The sequence below is a fragment of the Armigeres subalbatus genome, chromosome 3 (genome assembly GCF_024139115.2).
Source record: "Armigeres subalbatus isolate Guangzhou_Male chromosome 3, GZ_Asu_2, whole genome shotgun sequence".
Lineage (NCBI taxonomy): Eukaryota > Metazoa > Arthropoda > Insecta > Diptera > Culicidae > Armigeres > Armigeres subalbatus.
The window spans coordinates 1617014-1637303 of record NC_085141.1 but is presented as its reverse complement, the minus strand read 5'-3'; the positions used below and the strand labels follow the sequence as shown (position 1 = coordinate 1637303).

At 38.0% G+C, this 20290-nt stretch overlaps 2 protein-coding genes and 2 long non-coding RNA genes across 6 annotated transcripts in view; 2 read left to right on the top strand and 2 right to left on the bottom strand.

Moving 5' to 3' along the window:
- Nucleotides 1-5054, top strand: part of LOC134224438 (MAPK/MAK/MRK overlapping kinase-like) — a 29266-nt gene extending 24212 nt beyond the window's left edge. For both annotated transcript variants that reach the window (XM_062703782.1, XM_062703783.1), the window contains exon 5: nucleotides 4683-5054. In XM_062703782.1, coding sequence (XP_062559766.1) covers nucleotides 4683-4922 — 240 coding nt within the window. In that variant the 3' untranslated portion in view covers nucleotides 4923-5054. The remainder of the gene's footprint in view (nucleotides 1-4682) is intronic.
- A 144-nt stretch (nucleotides 5055-5198) lies between these two features.
- On the bottom strand, nucleotides 5199-9847 carry LOC134224436 (uncharacterized). Of its 2 annotated transcripts, none has more exons than XM_062703780.1 (5): nucleotides 9698-9847; nucleotides 9337-9632; nucleotides 8120-9021; nucleotides 5772-7972; nucleotides 5199-5574 (listed from the first exon to the last, which is right to left on the bottom strand). In XM_062703780.1, the coding sequence occupies exons 2-5, from the start codon at nucleotides 9431-9433 to the stop codon at nucleotides 5493-5495; spliced, it is 3282 nt and encodes a 1093-aa protein (XP_062559764.1). In that variant the 5' UTR covers nucleotides 9434-9632; nucleotides 9698-9847; the 3' UTR covers nucleotides 5199-5492. The 2 variants fall into 2 exon arrangements, with proteins under 2 accessions (XP_062559764.1, XP_062559765.1); XM_062703781.1 differs by having other exon boundaries at nucleotides 9337-9471; nucleotides 9575-9741.
- Nucleotides 9848-11568: 1721 nt separating this feature from the next.
- On the bottom strand, nucleotides 11569-12461 carry LOC134223683 (uncharacterized). The gene is made up of 3 exons (XR_009982672.1): nucleotides 12165-12461; nucleotides 11887-12106; nucleotides 11569-11735 (listed from the first exon to the last, which is right to left on the bottom strand). It is a non-coding gene; the product is annotated as an uncharacterized LOC134223683 (long non-coding RNA).
- Nucleotides 12462-15137: 2676 nt separating this feature from the next.
- LOC134225640 (uncharacterized) lies at nucleotides 15138-16036 on the top strand. Its single transcript, XR_009983289.1, has 3 exons — nucleotides 15138-15181; nucleotides 15262-15411; nucleotides 15504-16036. It is a non-coding gene; the product is annotated as an uncharacterized LOC134225640 (long non-coding RNA).
- Nucleotides 16037-20290: the final 4254 nt, after the last annotated feature.

Below are 20290 nucleotides of genomic sequence, written 5' to 3'. Positions count from 1 at the left end.
AATTGACGATGGAATCAGCTGTTTTTAAACGTCTCGTGAAAAGGCCCATAGGCCTTTTCATGTGACACTGCCGAGACTGCACTTGTTTACAACCGCTGAACAGGTCTGCAAGTCCGAAGCTGTCACTTTCATAGAAGAACTGTCAATTGACGATAAAATCAGCTGTTTTTAAACGTCTCGTAAAAAGGCCCATTACTCGGCATTGAATCAGGCTGGGAATGCACACAACAAGCGGTAATGGTCTTTTTCACGAGACGTTAAAAACAGCTGATTTTATCGTCAATTGACAGTTCTTCTATAAAAGTGACAGCTTCGGACTTGCAGGCCTGTTCACCGGTTGTAAACAAGTAAACAAGTGCAGTCTCGGCAGTGTCACATGAAAAGGCCCATTTGCCGCAAAACTTCTATCGTCAAACCCAATGAGAATAAATAGAAGGTGAGGAAGAAGACCAAATGCAAGTGTATTAGTGGATGATGAAAAATGTAAACAGCAAATGGTGACGTACATATTTGCACGGCTTCTTATGGGAGCTCGTTCGAATGTAGTAGTGAAAGCTTTTTCGCCATACGCAAAAGGCACGCACACAATATATGGATTTCCATACCTTAGTATTTATTTACATTGCGTAAACCTATCTGTCACGCCAAATGTCATCCGTCTGCCAGCTGTTGTCAGTCTGTCATTTTCCATTCTCGAGTTATCGATTCACATAATGACATCAAAAGTGAAACGTCTCCAAACAAGATTCAATGGGTAATGCTATTCAAAACATTTCATGAGCTTTGAAACGAGAGGATTGGTGTATAATCCGTCGTTTCAAATAGTAGCGTTAGAGAAGGTACGCCGTAGGCAAGGTACATAAAAAAGTGCTCGAATCGATTATTTGTATGTATTAGAGAGGGGGTTTACTATACAAATAACAAGTGGGTGAAGTCATGAACAGGAAATTTTGATGATTTGGAAAATTTTAATGATGAAAACCAAAATTAAGCAAGAACCGGAAACCCTTAAAATTGTATCTGAAAAAGAAAAGAAATAGAGTTAGAAGTTCCTTGGTGAGTCAGGAAGATCTATCGATCTTTCCCGTTTGGATCGCCGAGCTGAAAAGTTAGTTAGAAGAATTATGTAATGTGCAGTGAGAAAATATAAAGAAAAGTTTAAAATTTGAGATAGCTGCCAATAAGAAGTAATACAAAAAATCGTGAGTCGTGAATAAGAAAATTGTTTTCAAAAGGAAATAAGAGTAAAGAAAGTGAGTCGTAGAACAACAAAAAAAAGTGAAGCAGGCAGCGAGAAAAAATCTACCACACTTCGGTGGCGAATCCATCTTGAGATCCTACGCTGCGGGATCGGAAGTGTGAGGTTACGGCAGTGCGAAGTCAATCGGCCCTCGCCCAAAAGCATCAGTTAACCCATCGGACGGTATCCGGCATGATTACCCTGGTTGTACCTATCGTCTCGTGGTTGCGTACCACTATAATAGGTACCGTCAGAGAGCGTTGGTCATCAGTACGAATCGCTCGGCCCACGTGCATCACGCGTTACCTGTGATTGCCCATTCGTGGATAGGTCCCATCGGGGAAAGACTACCATCGCTCGAGTAATCAGCCCGACTCACGTACTCAAAATCGGAGGCCCTCCGTAGGATACCCTCCCAGAAAAGCGACTACCAACACTACGTCGATAGACATCGGACGTTTCGATCGCCACCCACCCGCACCACCTCACACTTTCCAACCTAGCTTGCTCCCGTGTGCCACCCACTAGGCGCATTGTATCGAATGCCGAGGAGTCGGTGGAATATTTGCAACGAGTGCTTGTGCAATTATCCTGGCTCGATCACAGGGTGTCTACTACCTGGAAAAACCTGGAAAACCTGGAATTATCAGGGAATTTCTCTCCACCTGGAAAATACCTGGAATTATCAGGGAATTCCTGACATAATCAGGGAAATTTCAATACCCGGTGATCATGAGTGAAATTCTTTCAAAACATGAAAAAAATCATTAAAAATGTTTGAATAAATATACCTACCTATCAAATCTATTGAAATTGTAGTGAACGTTAATGGATCGATGTTCCGAAAAAAAAAACGTTTTGCCATCTTCAAAAGAATTCCTGGAGAATTTCCGAGGCTATTCTTGGTGAAATCTAGGAATTTATTCGGGAAATCAATTTGGGATTACTTTGTAAATTCTTTTGAGTATTCCCTCGGAAATTCTTCATGAATATATTTTAAAATATTAAATTAGTTAGGATTTTTCAAAGCAATTCCTGGAGAAACTTCCGAAGGAATTTCGGGATCAGTTTTAAAAGAATTTGTTTCAAAGAAATCACTAAAAGAGTGTCTATAAGAATGATTAGTAATTTTCTAATTTTTTTCTGGAGGAATTTCCAAGATAAAAACCGAAAAGAATTCCCAGAGGAATTTCAAAACGAATTTCCGGACGATTTTTCGTATGGTTTCTTTAAGAGATAAGAGAAAGAGCTAAGTGATTTGTGAAGAGTTTTTGCTAAAGGAATTCTTGAAAGAATAGCCGAAGGAATCCCGAATGGATCTCTCAAGGGAGTTTCTAAAGGTATTCTCGAAGAATTTCCAAAGAATTCCTTAAAGCAAAATATGAGCTTGAGCTTGAGCTTGATTGACTGCTCGTAGTTGCTACTCCATTATGACCAGATCAGCTGTTCTTGCACAGGGAACCAACAGATGTTTGCTTGGGACTAGCACACATCTTCAATGTACAAGTACTGGTGATCTCATTTGTTAGGTCATACTGGCGCCTGCCACGTCAGAATGCAAGTCAATGTAGGGAAGGGGAGGAAATGATGATGCAATCACTCGCCCACTGCAAGTCGAATATACCTCTGCACTTGCCACGAGTTCATGCGGAATTTGTTGGAATTTCTGGGTTAGGTTGGAGAGGCAGAGGTCCGTCTTGGTTAACGAGCTGCCAATGTGATAGATAGGAGAAGGTAACTGATGGAATTTCTAATTGGATGTAGGAAACGAGCTCTATAGTTCATTTCCAATTCTAGCAGATTACTGATAGAATGCTCAAGTTGAAGGTATAGGAATAGTATTGTGATTCTCGAGATATTATAGCATTTTGCTCATTCACCTCTGCCTCGCTTAGTTGTGCGCCGCTAAGGTATTGTGTCATATTATGGTACTTTACTCAATTTAAGTGTAGAATATTACATCACAAATTAAACATAATTGCACTACTAATATCCACTTAAACAATATCCCGAACGCAACACAGGCGAAAGAAAAGCAAAAAACTACTAAACCTCGAACAATTTCACTTAAAAATATCTTTTCGTAAAGGGACGACAATATGCTACATACCTTACAAGCGAATGTGGAAAAGCTTACCGAAAGCTCACATCTATTTGACATTGGTTTATTTACTTTTTGCATGGCGCACAACTCGGCGCATGGGACCCGGCGCGTAACTGGTGAGCCAGTATGCTAATTTTAGAAAAGAATCGCAATAATGGAAACGGTATGGAAGTCCATTTCCAGTTCTAGCGATTGCTAGAACATGAGAAATAAAGAGAAAGATAGGGTCTAAGGGTCTGTCTCATTTGGAGAATCAAACTTAAAAGTGACAGTTCGAAAATTAAAAAATCACCCCGTTATAAGAATGGCTGGTGCTACCCAGCAATTCCAATAGGACATCGATGGAAAATGATTCGATATCTGTCAAAAGTAATCTTGCTCTGCGAGCAGGGTTATTCGATAATTATTGAAATGTCACTTTTAAGTTTAATTTCAGTTTAATTATCCAATTGAGACAGACCCTAAATGAAATCAAATGCAACATGCTCAACGTTCATCTTAGTCTCGCGCAAATATCTCTGGCGTGCATACGCACCGACGGAGAGCTGCTGTCATCGCATTTCGCTCCAGCCATTTGCCACACAGGAGTATATGCACTATAAGATGCATTTGACCGGAAGGTTAGATAAGCATTTCCCCCAGCTAAGTGGCTCTAAAAATAAAAAGGAAAAATAGATGTGGTGCTGAATGACACAAGGAAAAAATAAAGGGCCAAGGGCTCAACGCTTTTGTGTGCTTACTAGCATCAACAAGGGAGCCAAAGGGCTCAGACGTAGATCTAAACATCGAAGAGAGGCACTGTGAAAGGTGCCGTTTTTGAGGAGTACTTTCAGTACTGCTTTCCCCCCAGAAGTAATACCGTAAGATAGTCCCAGGGGGAACAGGGCATTAGAAGAGAGGTTAACTCAAGTAACCTTCTGTTACTTGGGTGGGTCCGGCGTTCTGCCTACCAAGCCTGTCAACCCCACTCCCTGAGTGATAATTTCAGGTGTCTGTATGCAGATTTGCCTTCATCACTCTATAATACAAAACAAAACACACACACACAGGCAAACAAAAATTTGCTCAGTTCGTCGAGCTTTTTTTTAAATTTTATTTAAGTGTTTTTATCTGAATTCTAGATTAAGTTCAACACTACGTCGAGCTGAGTCGATTGGTATATAACACTGTGAGTCTCCGAGCCTTCTATAAAAAGTTTGTTTTTGGAGTGAAATGATGGTCTTTCGGTACAACTTGTACGAGATCAAGACAAACTCACTGAACGCACTACCACCGCCTCGCTTTCCCCTTCCATGTAACCAACTAACCCTCATCTGTTTCTTGTCCATCCACAAAAAGTCCATCGGCAGCACTGAATCACTGAACCGTTCGATCCAGAGCAATGCAAGCATTTTGAACAGCACTATGTCGACGACAACGAGAACCGCCGGTAGTTCCCGGAACAGCACCAGTTACCAACAGAACAGCCTAGCATCGGACATAATCAAGTACAAAAATCTCGAACGCATGTGGGGGATGAATCCAAGCCCAGGAAAAACGCGCCTTGGGCAACAGATTGCGACCGCGAGGAAGTTCTGACGACACCAAACGCACCTCACCTAGGAACGCTACCAAAGTATTTCGAAGAGGACAGTTTCTTTTCTAACGTCCGTGATCAAGTGAGAAAGCTTGTTTATTTTTAGAAAACATCTATTTTGATATTCCATCTTTTTTGTAACAAAGCGCGCATTTTATATTTTTTCACATTGTTTTTATGCGACATTAAATTATCCTCTGAATATCCACCAACCAGAATAGGCACTTTTTATTATACGCTTTGTGAGCGACTAGAACTATAGAAAAAAAAACAAATCCTTAAATTAGTTGACTTTATTATCGATTTCGATACAAAAAAAATGTGATCACGTCAAACAGAAATATAAATGAATTCCATAATCAGGTACACGTGTTTGATACTGAAACGTGGGTGTGCACCAAATTACAGTTCGATGAATTGAAAATGTATTTGGTTTAACAGTAAGGGAGGGCACCTGGTAATAGTCTTTGATATTTCTGACTTAGATAATAAAAAAAATGCTTGATAAAAATTCACACACTTGGCGGAGGTTCCACCACATTTACCGTGTTACATACCTGTCAAAAAAAAAATTAGGATGCTAATAACCGTTGGAGCATGTCAGGGTTATTGTAAAGCTTGACTTTCAAGAAGCCTGGATTCAGTTCGGTGCATCTGCGGATAAAAATTTATAGTTTCAGTCTTCTTCTGTAAGTCAAAGGGAAAGATTTGTGCGACAAAAATGGTCGGTCGGGAATCTGCAAAACAGCAGCAAGCACCCATAAAACCGAATTTATTGGTGCGATTTCGCAGAAGCCCGACAATGATTAAGGGAGGCATTAATACCGAGGTCATCATAGCTAAGGACTCACCTCAAGCCAAGATCCCGAAGCATTGCCTTCACCCGGTGCTTGATGATTGGTATGCCATCGGTTGAATGCAATCCACGTCCCGTGATGATGAATAGCTCCGTGTAGTGCTGCCTTCGGGTGGACAACTTGCGGGCCTGTTCGGCCAGGAACAATTCCATACACTGCAGCGCTTCCTCCGAGTGTAGATAATGCAGGTCCAGTACGTCCGCATTGTTCAGCGTCAGTTTGTGTACCTCCATAATGGCATTCGAGGCCTTACTGTTGTACATGTCGATTTTGGTCCGATGGAGCCGAGCGACCTGGGCGTAATACTCGGCCACTCCGGCCATACCGCGCTGAATGGCATTACGGGCTTTCTCGTGACATTCGTTCTTTAGTTCCTGGTGGTGCTGGGACAGATTGCGACATTCTTCTGCCGTCTTTAAATGCAGATTGATGGCGTCTTCACTGTGCGGCGATTCTTGATCGGGCGTAAGTGGTAATGCAATGGGTGCGGGCGTTGGTTTCTGTTTCTCGGCTTCTGCTCGCTTTAGGAGCGCTTCCCGCTCTCGAGCGATCTGATTCCTAAGCTCTTCTGGAATCGAATTGTTGAGGACGGTGACTGTGTCGTCAAATTTGTTGTGATGGGCATGAAGAATCTCCGCCAGGACCTTTTCGTCGACACTGGGATACATGTCGACCAGTTTCTGACGCGTCATTTGTGAAGCCAAATCTTGAGGTGCCTGCTTGGTCCAACCGTTGATCTCGTTCCGGTACGCCGTCAGGGCGTACTCCATTTCCATGATGTCGTTCAGATTTGGTGTGTCGCTGGCCTTCTTGAATAGGACTGGATACTTTTCCTTCACCTCCATCTGCTGGGCCAGTTGAGCATCTTGTTTGAGCTTGTAAATTTTGTTCTCTTCCCTACAACTGTAGACGGTATCTAAGAACGAAAGGTATAACTGTTCTGCCATTTCCGTCGCCATAAAAACTTTCGTTCGATCTTCCGTTAGTTCATCTAAGACGATAGAATTTGAATTATATTTATCTTTAAAAATGACGTGTAGCTGTTTGATTAATTCCAGCCCCATGGTTACTTCAAATACTTCCGGGTCTGGTTTGATAGGATCTTCTAATGCTACTTCAGAGTCTTCCGAATCTTCATCGATTTCATCTTTGCTGATGATACCCTTAGCTGCTCTTATATGCTGTAAATGTTTCGAGTAATGCTCCTTCCCGAGCACTACGAACGATTCTAACTGTTTCTTGGCATTATGCTTGTCTTCCGAAAGTGGCTTCTCTTTGCGTCGCGATGTGTTGCGGGGCGACTCCGAGCTGACAGTGGATCGATCGGTTTCATACCCTCCCCCAGATACACCGTTGTTAAAGGAGGGATCACCGGCGGCGGCATGCACTTGGGTCACCATTGTTTCATTGCAATCACACTCGAATGCGAACTGACCACCGGCAGCTCCGGCCTCCGAATCAGACACTCCTTCGAATTCGTAATTCTTTTGCTCTTCTAGCAGCAAGTTCGCTGTCCAATCGCCATCTCCGTTGCAGTTTTCGAACAAATCCCACAGATACTGCACGGGGATTAGTGGGTAGAGATTGCAGATTTCCGAAAAGCTAGTGTTTTCATTTTTGCAGCCTCTCCGATGTTTAACCAGAGCGATTCGTTTCTTTTCGGATTTCTTCTCGTTTTGGAAGGATTTTATCGGTGTTACACCGGTTGAGCTGTCAGGCGTTTTCCAGTTGGCCGGTATTTGTATGCTTGATAAGAGTAGTGAAGTCGGTTCTTGCAACGATTGATCTGTTCGTTTAGGAAGAGGTGTTTCTATCGGGTTGCTGACTGGAGGAACTTGTGTTGCCTTCGGGTCAGAACAAGTCCAGAAATTGACACTTTCTTCGTCATAAGGCTTCCAGCTGGTCTCGTTTGTTGTAGGCCAGCTCCACTCAGGAACATTGCTAGTTTCGTTTTTAACAGCAATCTGGACTTGTTGATTTGTTGAGATCGATTGGTCATCCATTGGAATGCTGGAAGTCAATGGCGCATGTTTAGGCGTGAGCTGTCGTGGCGGTTTGGGGACAGGAATGTCTGTAAGATCGACCTCATTTTCTTTTTTGACAGGGTTCGTTTGCGAATCGTTAGATGCATCCCAATCTGCCATCGACCATTCTTTCATTATTGTGTCCAAAGAGTCAGGTTCCGTAACTGATTCCTGAAATGGAACGAAAAATAAAAATTGCATACAAGTTGGTCAGGTCACGGACGAAGTATAGTTGATGGTAATCACATTTGTGCTTAGCAGAAAATAAAAAAAAAACGTAAAACCGGATATAATGATTTGCAATATATTCGTTAGTACCTGACAGATTCTGTTAACATCAATTTTTGGCTCCAGTAAATCCTCCTTTATAATAGGGAAATGACGCATTTTTGTGGGTTGATGCATAGTGTGTTCCAATTTGCAGTATTTGTACAGCTCGGTGGTGTCTTTCAGCTTCTCGTAGTTGGCTAACATGTTTTTGATCTTTTGCTCTGGTACTCCGTGGGTGTTTCTGGCAGACAAACTTCTTGCATTGTATCTCCAATGGGTAATCGGTTCCAGAACTTCCAGGTAGTATCCATTATCGGCGGCAATCTGCACATACGCCTGCATCTCCCACAATCTCATATTAGTGTTATCCACCACGATTGGGCTCCACCCGTCTCGTGCTTTCGCTCGAACGTTACTTTGATTGAACCTGTGGGCTTCATCGATCCGGTCTGCCTGATATTTGTAAACTCCATTCACAATGAAATAGTCATCCGCGCTAAAAATGTGATTTCGATAATCGCCATTTCCAAGTGTTTTATCGACTATGGCACGTGAGAGAAAAGATTTCCCAGATCCTGGTGCACCACGCATTAGAACCATAACTCGGTAGCCTTGGTTAACAAGATCGACTATGGAATCGAAGCTAGTGGGCCATTTTTCAGTACGTCGAGCTACGTTTCGCTGGGGTTGAGGTAAACTACCAAAACCTTGAGGAGTGTTTCCCTGCTGAAGAAAGGAAGTAAACGAGAGTGTTTCATTCGCCGGCTGTTGAGCGAAAGTCTTTTTGATGGCACCAGTTGAAGGGGCTGGAGACGCCTGTGCTTGTTGCTTCACGTCTGCAAGTGATGAAATCATGTCCCAAGAGTTTTCCGAAACAACTGGCTGCACCTTTACGCACTCTTCAGGAAATTCATTTTCATGATTCAGAAGCATCTCTATGCATGTTTCCACTGAAATAAAGCAAATTGTATGGTTACATTATGAGATGATTGTAATAAAAGGATTATTGTTTTAGTTATAGAGCTGGTATGTTTCATAGGGATGATACTCATTTTGTATTTCCAATTTTGAGGGAAATGTCCGTAGATCTGTAAGTACTGTGTACCTATAATATGCTAAAACACCATAACTACCGCAGTTAAGCTGTTATATAATAATGAACTCACTCAGAAGTTCTTTGCCAGCCCCGATCTTAACAGTACTCAAATTAACGTTTCGCTCCCTTTCCTTACAATAAGAAAACACCTTTCCCTATTTTTACTTACGATCGTGGCACTGACTCATTGTCGTTTGGATGCGCGTCTGGTCGATGTAATCACCAAACATCTCCGTTAGCTGAGCCAAAACTTCGTCACCGAGCATCCCTGCGAGCTGAAATCCAAAACAATCGGGCGTCTTCCCTGGTGAAGGTCGAAGCAACAACACATCAAAATTGTCAGCCAGCAAGCTAAAAGAGTGGCGTAATCCGTTCTGCTGAAATGCGGTTATCGACAAACGACAAACCTCACGAATATTCCTACTGGACACTATGGTATAATGGCAACGTGACACGGAGCATTCACTATTGGAATGTAAAAATGTTCTGTAAATTGTGTTATCGTCCGAATATTAAATTTTATTACGCACATGCAAGATGGAACAACAGTTCAAGCATAATTTTTCATAAGGACGTATGTAACAAAAGTAAACAAAACGAGGTTTTTAATACAACATGACAATCACACACGACTTTATATAATACGCATCGATTTTACTGATTTTAGATCTTAAAATTATTTAATTTAATCTTTTTACGAATCGACGTATGTAGAATTTTCTATTTTTGAAGTCTCACTGTTACATACGTCGCTTTAAGTGCCCAAACACAATGTGAACGGCAATGCGGCAGAACGGTAACGGCAAATTTCCAACACATGGAACTATATGGTGCAGCCCACAATGACGGCGCTGCGGCAAAAGTGACATTGTACTAAATCTCAGAAATTTGGAACTTGGCGGAACAGCAAAGCGGTAAACGTGAAACGTCCCAATCAAGATCAACGAATGAGAATGCCTGAGGTACTTTTTAAGATGATTTGTAAAAAAATATATTTTTGCCTTAAAATCTGCTCACGTATGTATATATTTTCGAAGAAACAGCAAGTCATGATGCCCTCCTTTTATTATACTAATAAAAGTGAAAATAATGACAATAATGTTACATAAATAAACTGTTGGTGGCTATTTTGAACTGTCAGTATCGCCTTTGAACCGTTCACATTGTGGGTTGGTTAGCGGCAAAGCGGCAACGGCAGTTTTAGAACAATTCCGCTCTGCCGCAGTTCCGTTCTGCCGCATTGCCGTTCACATTGTGTTCGGGCACTAACATATGGAAACTAAGAGCGACCTAAGTACCAAAAAAGCAAAACAAAACATAACTGCAGTTGCGTCAATCGTGCACTATGGAAAACCGACCAATGTACAGCGACGTATGTACAGCATACCGGTGTATGTACAAATTTATCGTTTTTCACAGGGTATTTAAATCAACTGAGCTATGACGTGAAGCACGCTTATTAAGTACCATGTATTGATGCATGCCAGCGGAAAAAAATATTGAAAAAAGATTTAGTTTTAAAACAGTTTTAGAAAATTTTTTGCCTACTTTCTGCAAAGGATTTCTCGAATCCTCATAATTGTTACATACGTCGTTATGAAAAATTATGCTTGAGGTTCAATATCGCGCAAAAAAACAATAAAAAATAAACATCACGTCTGTCATATCTCGTTCCAGAGACATGGAACTAACACGATTATTTGAACCTCATGAGATGGTCGGGGTTTTGCCCACACGCACAGCTGAAAGTACCTGGTAAAAATCGTTTACTCATTAATGGGTATACTTTTTCTCTGCACGGAGATTTGAAAAAAACACATTTCTCGCGTAACATATGATTACGGCTTATAAACCAAAACCATGATTTTCGATTTTCTTGCATAAACGATTGCTTTGTAAATGATTCTTCATCCTCAGTAAAACTCCGAACTTGATATCTCTTAAGAAACACATTTATTGCTATTTTGAGTGAACGTCTCATGAACCATTTGCACTATAGATAGTAGAATCTATAGATGAGCGAAAGCATGGCTGAGTCGATTTTTTTGCCCGTGCACACGCGCACAGAAAGAAAAATCATTATTGAAATTAAAAAAACCGTTGGTAAAAATGAAAAGTTGCGTTGGTTCTTTTTCGTAGAGAGGTGTGAATGTTCAAAATAAAAGTACGTAAACTTTTGCGTCAACCATGGTGCAAAAGTTGAATACCGTTCTTAAAATTAAAAGTTTGAACTTTTGAATAAAATTGTAGAACTGTCAAATAGAAATGATCATACATAACTATAACAAGAGTGCAATAATTTTGCAAGAAAAGTCTGTCCAAAGAATGAACCTTCCAATCCATTACCCATCGATCTTTCCTTTTTCGTTGATATTAAATAATGAATGGTTTTTGTCTTGGTTTTTGCTTTGTTTATTTCATAATTTTATGCAGCATGTACAATTACGTAGCAGCTCCTAAAACTACTTTCAACGTCGCTCATCAAGGACGTATTGTAGGAAATATTGCGCCTTACTTGGCGCCATAGATATTGTTTTCTGGAAACATGGGAAATCATCTCCGAAATGCCTGGAAATAAGATAGGGAATGGGAAACTATTTAATGGATGAAAAAATATGTAATATCTAAGAAAATCGTGTATAAATCAAGGTGAACATTTATTTATCCAAAATCGACCAACAGAGACAAAATGTGTATAATGGTTGATTTTTATACTTACCATTTCTCAAGAACTATGATGAACCGGAGAATTGCTGACAAACGATGTTGGAGGACCGTTTACCCATTCATGCTCCGACGAAAACACCATCTAAGCGACTGAAATCCCTGGTCTTCAAAGTTTGTCGAAGGTGATGGATAGAAAATTCCACCTCCATTTCCAATTCCCAGCTCCGGTGAAAGCACCATCTCAGTTCTCCAATGTTTCGAATTTTTCAAAGCTGGAAACAAAATTTTATCATTGTAAAGGATTTATCGTAATGTTTTAAGCGTACTTACCTTAAATGTGAAATGTTTATCGGGAGCAAGTTTTTGCTAAACTTACGAAAAAAAAGCCGTAATCCACAGAAAATTCCTTTTTCTATCTTCGGGTTTCTTTAGCTTTCTAGTCGGTTTCACGCTCACGGCATGTGAAGTTAAAAACAAAAAAAATTTCTCTCTCTTTTCATCGCACAGTGAATATTTTGTTGTCTTTCTTGCTTCATTCGACACTTCTACAGTTTTCACGATGAAAGTGCATACTTTTAAATTCACACGTAGACCCGACGAAAAATACTATTGAATAAAATATATTATTTTCAATGCGAAAGTTTTAACTCTCAATTTAAATAAAATATATCAATTTTTATGAAGAGAGTATAAGATATTTATTTACATCAATGTTCGTTTTCTGTGTGCGCATATGACGTCACAGCCCTTAACGTTTCCATTGAAATCGTGGCGTCATGCTCGTTTGGAGACACGTTTGACAGTTCGTTTGGAGACAGGGGATTTATCTTCGCTCATCTATATATTCCACTATCTATAATTTGCACCAGAGTGGTTTTTAAGTCCTTTGTTGGCGTCCTTAACTACCATACGGAATGTTTGCTTTGGTGTTTAGGCCGTTCACTTTATATTGTTTATTTAGAAAAACTGGCTTCAATTTATTTTGAAATGTATATTCTTACTAGGTTTTCAATATATCGCATAGCAGAACTGCTCTGCCTAAAAAATCTGAACAAATCCGATGGTGTTACTAGATTTGAGCAAACGGCCTAAAAACTAGACGTGTTGCCGGTAATGCGTGATTTTTGTTTTAGCTGAAATTTTGTAGATTTCGTATGGTTTTTCAATTAATCTTAATCTGCTGTTATAATATAACCATTTACGTATACACGCATAGAAAGCTCGTTTGGTTGATCTTACAAAACTGTTTGTTGATTTCAACCCAGCAGGTTTAGTTAATCAACAAATCTAGATTGCTTTGAGAATAGGTCGTATGTGCAAAAGAGAGGCTCTCTTTGTTCACGCTCTCTTTCGCTTGTACATAAGCTAATTTTGCATATTTTGCCACATTTTCACTTCAGAACGCTAGACAAAGCTATAATCTTTAGATATCTGTCAAGAAATCTGAAGTAAACTTTATTATAGATCTGTAATAATCGAAAGAGAATGGAGGCAAAGAGAGACTCTCTTTTGCACATACGACCTATTCTCAAAGCACTCTAGAAATATGGTTTGTTATATCAAACATCATATTTTGTTGGATCATCCATGTTGTTAGTGAATTCAACAAAATGTTTTGTTGAATGTCACCATGTTTTTTTAAACGTGTTTGTAAAATTTAGAGTGTGACATTGTATTGAAGTATTATTTTCACTAGAGAGGAAAAATATATTTTAGACACTTATTGAATATAAATGTATCATGTATCATCTTGAGCATTTGAGGTAAGTAATATTTACGTATAATAATTAATAATAAAAACTGTCTCCATACTTTTTTCCAGCAAGGAGGAAACATTGTCTGCGACATGGATCGGTAATAAAAAGCGGTGCCTAGACATTTTTCAGCAAGAATAGTTTCCTTAATTAGTGGTCAGTGTGATGCAATTCAATGTAGATACGTTATTTCTCTTTAATGTTTATGTTCTTGCATCATTTGCTATGCAGTTCTTTTTAAATAAATTGATTAAGTCTATGAAACCGTTTGCTTTTATTTTGAAAAATGAAAAACAATTGAACAAAACCAATAAAACGTCATCTTCAACAATACCGATGGTTGATTTTACTAACATGATTGTTGATACAACCAAAATAATTATTGAAATGACAAAAATCTCTTTTGACAGCCATGACAAACCCGATTGTAAAATCAACAAATATTTCGGTTTGAATTCAACAAAAATGTTTGTAAGCCCTGAGATGGCAAACAAGATTGTCAAATTTGACCCCATATTTTGTTGATTTTACAATCTATTTTTCTGCGTGTAGAATTGACATGGCGTTGGCAATGAAATGAGTTTCTACTTCAATAAATGAATTAAATTAGTCATAGAAAATTTGAACCTAATTTTTCTCGGTTCAGCATTGTTGGTTTTTCGGCCTTAATCATATGTTGCTCGAGATTTTATGTATAAAAATCACCCACACTGATAAAAATATACACGTTCGATTCATGTTTTTCGGAATATGGATGATTTCAATCGGCTTACACCATCAACTCTAGTGGATTTCACATCGATGAGATGGTCTTCTCAAACGCAGTTCAAATGTCAATGTTTATGTCGTATTCCATACTTGTTACGCCACGAATTGATGTGCATAACAACGGATACTCATAACAAAACCAATTTGACCCATGTGTTTCAAAATGTACAAATTTCAATCAGCTTACACCATGGAATCTAATGCATTTCATATCACTGAGATGTTCTTCACAAACTCAATTCAAATGACTATGTTTATAGCAAATTCCATACTTGATACACCGCGATCTCATATATTTTTCTAACAAATGTTATGAATTGATTCAAACAAACTTGAGTAGGTATTCGAATCATCTAATTGTGTCACTCTTTCGAAAAAAAACATGTGCTTTCGTATAAACTAACTTTTTTTCAGCTGATATTTTGTAGTAATTTAATGTTTTGCTAAAATTCTGGTTAAAAACAAGAAAAATATTTGAATTAAGTCGAGACACTGTAGACAACGAAATACATATTGGTTACGGTGGTTGAATTTGATGGGTTAATACTAAATTATAAATGACAATAAGTAAAGTCATTTAACTGAAAAGATTCAAATTACATTCTTATAAAGAATAATCTAGATACTAGATTCTTTATGAAAAAGTCTTAAGATTTAACATATGTCTATCTGGTATGGGCCAAACACAATTGATACGTTTGCGTGCGTTTTGACAGTTTTCTCATGGGAAAACTGTCAAAACGCACGCAAACGTATCAATTGTGTTTGGCCCAGTAGCCCATAGGGAGAAACATCGGATTAGAAAATGTGTTCCTATTGACAAAGGTAAGTTGATTTTACTTTCTCAATGAAACATATTTTTAAAACCGTGCTTATGAAAAATATTCTCCTTTCCGTATAAACAGCCCGAGTTCTGCAAGGAGAGTACACCAATATCGCAGCAATCCAACAAATCACAATCCAACAATTTTTATCAGGGGACTCGAGATCTCGGAACATCGAATAATTCAATGGTCAAAAGCTCACCGATACAATAACCACCATCTTATTACCAGGTAAGTTATCAATGAAACGCGACTTCAGAAAATGCCATGCTTCTATTATGTCAATAACAAATATTTTCCTTCCCTTAACATTTGTGTAACAGAATGTAATCAGAACGTTTAATTCCTTCGAAGAGACATGCATACCGGTCAGCTGGAATTAACATATCATGGCCAGCACATACTTCTTGACATTGTGGATGACAATGGAATCGGTCGTAGGATAGTAATGAAGCTTTTTGGTCCACTGAAGATGGAGACGGCAAGGATCTGTTCGAGTGTCGAGTGTAAATATGCCAACGACAATGACACCCGCTGCTATACAACCAAATGATTCAACTTTATTAATTATAGGAACTTTATTTAGCGATGGCGAAGACATTTTATACATTTGTACAAAATTTGTTTTTATTTCATTTCATCCGTCCAGATTTTGATTTACGTTAGAGAATTGAAAACCAATGAAAGATTGTTTTTTTTATATACCTCCACCGTTGATTCGTTGGAAGTTATAGCAAAACAATGCTTTTTGAATTGGGTTTCGATTCGATGACGAAAATCGGACTCCGGGCGGAAATTGCATTCCTGTATCATTGTAAACATATGAAAGAAAAGACGAAATACATTCATTAACAAATAAAATTCAACACGATTATACATCAAATTCATTTAGAAAACAAGCGAACATGTCAAGCCATTCAATTCAAATCGATTTGTTTTACACGTTAGTACCGTGTGGATGGTTCATGAACGGATGATGAATTTTGATTGAGCGAAGTCGTAAGTTTTACACATGACATTGATTTGTTTTGACAATTTGCGCAAATGTATGTGTAAAACACACGGTCCTCTTGTGTATTTTTTTTTATAGTGCACCTTGAGATGCAGTATGGAGCTGTCAAAAAGGTGGGTGGTATGAATTTATGCCAAATGCTTCAAAATCACCCACCTTGGAATTGATAACAGTAGTAATGAATGTGGGTATTTTTCACTCCATTATGGATGAAAATTTAGTTAGAAGTTTTTTTTTAATTCAGGCCAGACCGTCAGAAGACAATATTATTTTAGGCTGTGAACCATTCCACCGATTCGTTTAACTTTTAGTTAAAATTTGACACTTCGATGGTTATTTTTCCATCGTGGTTAAAATTTTACTCCGAAGCCGACCCATTTGAGTTTTGACAGATTGATAGTTATTCGGAACGAAATGGATTTGGCGCCAATTTTCTCACGAACAAAGTTTAACTATCGAACTGTCAAATCTAACCATGCTCCGGAGCAGGGTTATTTTAAACCACGGCGAAATAACCATCAAACTGTCAAATTTTAACTAAAAGTTAAACGAATCGGTGGAATGGTTCACAGCCTTAAAAAGACTTCGTTCAATTAAAATAAGAAAATAACAAATAATAAACAGTTAGGTTCCGGCGAGTATCGGGAGGTAGCATTATACTTTTGAGGTAAGTAAAATTTACATTTTCTTTCAGTTTATTCCTAATATTTTTTGATATTAAATTTTTTTTTTCTTTTTCGCAGATTGAACTTTAACGAGAATACCCTCGAGAATACCAATAGAAGGCTAATAGGACAAACGACTGATATCCAACATAAACTGGCCGAGCCCCAGATCTGAACAAATCAAATAAGCGGCGCTGATAGCTCCAACATCGGCTCCAACATATTTGAAACGATGGCCTGCAGGATTTTTCTTAATCATCATTGTATTAAATTATTTATATTGTTATTGATTTTATACTAATATTCAGCAATAAACTAATGATGTTCTCCGTCGATTTTGTTTAATAATCTTATTCAATTATTATCTGAATTTTCTATAATTTAACTAAATTATTTCAAATTTACATGGGTATTTTTCACCCACCTGCACAGGTCCAGAATTCGAAAAGATGGGTGAAAAATACACATCCATTCTGACGTACAACACTTCTACCCCTTTGAGAGTATCGCGGACTTACCCACCTTATGAGTTAGTCCACTTATCTCGGAGATGAGTGAAAGAACAACCATTTCTGAGTATTCCTTTTTCTCCGTGTGGTTATATCTCTTTCTCTTCCCGCTCGGAAAGGTATTCTAGAAATCTCCCGTGATATCTCTGAGACAAAAAAAATAGTCTCCTACACGGTAACATCAGAATACTCCTTTGAGGAGTATTTTATAGTCACTTTTGAGATTATTGACTATACGTAAAAAAATGCGTACTTTTTAGTCTTTGGCGTGGGGTATTTTAAATGTTTTTTGGAGTTTGCAGATCAAATAAAATAAGCGTAAAAAGTATTCCATCGTAAGAAAAGAAAATTTTCACTTGTCATTACCAAATATGGTGACCATTAAACTAGAATTAATTTTGAAGCAAATAACAAAGGCTAATAATATGTTGCTAAACTGGTAAGTACACAAACACCTGTTATCCCATTTATTGAATAATAATAATCATCAATTTAAAGGTTTTAACCTCGATTTTAGCTATAAGGATGGAACAAACTGGAAGACCGGAAATGATTGTTTTACGGTGTTGCATTCACCCAGCAGGATTGAGCCATGCAGGAATATAAGCAATTCTTTAAAGCTCTTTTTGAACGTATGGTTGCTGATCAGCAAATAGCAATTTATGGATAATAACGCATTCCGTTTAGTTATAATCTTAACATGTTGACCGTTATGAATTGAGGCAGTCCAGGTCCTTGTTTTATTATCTTATAAACCATATCACACTGTATAAACTACAAATTATTGTGAAACTATGGGATTGTGTCTGAAATAAAGGCTCTTTCATTCTTTTTTCTTATTGACAATCAAAAAATCGTCTTTAAATTTAGAAAATCAAAATCTATAATAAGGAGTAAAAAGTACGCATTTACAATGTTGTTTTCAGAGTAAAAAATGCGCATTTTTTAGTTTGAGAAAAGGAGTAAAAAGTATGCATCATTTGACGTATGGCCAGTATACTCATAAATGAGTATACGAAATATACTCCTTTTATGCGTAGTTCCACTTTTCCAGGATTAGGCGTACTTTATAGTTCTAAATGAGTATATTCAGGTTACCGTGTAGATATTTTTGGTCGATTTCTACACAGAAAGAAAAATCATTATTGAAATTAAAAAAACCGTTGGTAAAAATGAAAAGTTGCGTTGGTTCTTTTTCGTAGAGAGGTGTGAATGTTCAAAATAAAAGTACGTAAACTTTTGCGTCAACCATGGTGCAAAAGTTGAATACCGTTCTTAAAATTAAAAGTTTGAACTTTTGAATAAAATTGTAGAACTGTCAAATAGAAATGATCATACATAACTATAACAAGAGTGCAATAATTTTGCAAGAAAAGTCTGTCCAAAGAATGAACCTTCCAATCCATTACCCATCGATCTTTCCTTTTCGTTGATATTAAATAATGAATGGTTTTTGTCTTGGTTTTGCTTTGTTTATTTCATAATTTTATGCAGCATGTACAATTACGTAGCAGCTCCTAAAACTACTTTCAACGTCGCTCATCAAGGACGTATTAGGAAATATTGCGCCTTACTTGGCGCCATAGATATTGTTTTCTGGAAACATGGGAAATCATCTCCGAAATGCCTGGAAATAAGATAGGGAATGGGAAACTATTTAATGGATGAAAAAATATGTAATATCTAAGAAAATCGTGTATAAATCAAGGTGAACATTTATTTATCCAAAATCGACCAACAGAGACAAAATGTGTATAATGGTTGATTTTTATACTTACCATTTCTTAAGAACTATGATGAACCGGAGAATTGCTGACAAACGATGTTGGAGGACCGTTTACCCATTCATGCTCCGACGAAAACACCATCTAAGCGACTGAAATCCCTGGTCTTCAAAGTTTGTCGGAGGTGATGGATAGAAAATTCCACCTCCATTTCCAATTCCCAGCTCCGGTGAAAGCACCATCTCAGTTCTGCAATGTTTCGAATTTTTCAAAGCTGGAAACAAAATTTTATCATTGTAAAGGATTTATCGTAATGTTTTAAGCGTACTTACCTTAAATGTGAAATGTTTATCAGGGAGCAAGTTTTGCTAAACTTACGAAAAAAGCCGTAATCCACAGAAAATTCCTTTTTCTATCTTCGGGTTTCTTTAGCTTTCTAGTCGGTTTCACGCTCACGGCATGTGAAGTTAAAAACAAAAAAAAATGCTCTCTCTTTTCATCGCACAGTGAATATTTTGTTGTCTTTCTTGCTTCATTTGACACTTCTACAGTTTTCACGATGAAAGTGCATACTTTTAAATTCACACGTAGACCCGACGAAAAATACTATTGAATAAAATATATTATTTTCAATGCGAAAGTTTTAACTCTCAATTTAAATAAAATATATCAATTTTTATGAAGAGAGTATAAGATATTTATTTACATCAATGTTCGTTTTCTGTGTGTAGCACATGTCAGACCTCAAATCCGCCTCAAATGCATCAACCGTTTAAACCGGTGTCTACCTCAAATTTTAGACGAGTAGACCGTTTGAACCGATAGGGATATGACAGGAGTGGTCTCTTAGATATTACCTCGATATCTTCTAGACTCGAATACCACGGGTCTTCTAGACTTCTCCTAGACATGGGCAGGAACTAATAACTAATAAATTATTAGTTCCTGGACATGGGTACCATGTTGCTTCTTCTTTTTCTTTTCTTTGTTGATATTTACATAAAATTTCATGAAACACAGCTTTTTTTTAGGAAGATATAAAACATCTCTTTATTTTTGTAAAGGTGAAAATTATAACAAAAATATAAATTGGGAAAACTAGAAATACTACAATAAGAGATCGGCGAAGACGCCATCTTGTTTCCAATCGAACCGTCAAAAGCGGTTCCAATTCGACTTGTTTACTTTTTGCTTCCATAA

Coding starts and splice junctions, on each gene's coding strand:
- LOC134224436 (XM_062703780.1), bottom strand. CDS start 9,433: ATGCTCGGTGACGAAGTTTTGGCTCAGCTAACGGAGATGTTTGGTGAT. Junction 9,022..9,336: donor AATGAGTCAGTGCCACGATC/GTAAGTAAAAAT, acceptor GCTTTATTTCAG/TGGAAACATGCATAGAGATG. Junction 7,973..8,119: donor ATGTTAACAGAATCTGTCAG/GTACTAACGAAT, acceptor GTTCCATTTCAG/GAATCAGTTACGGAACCTGA.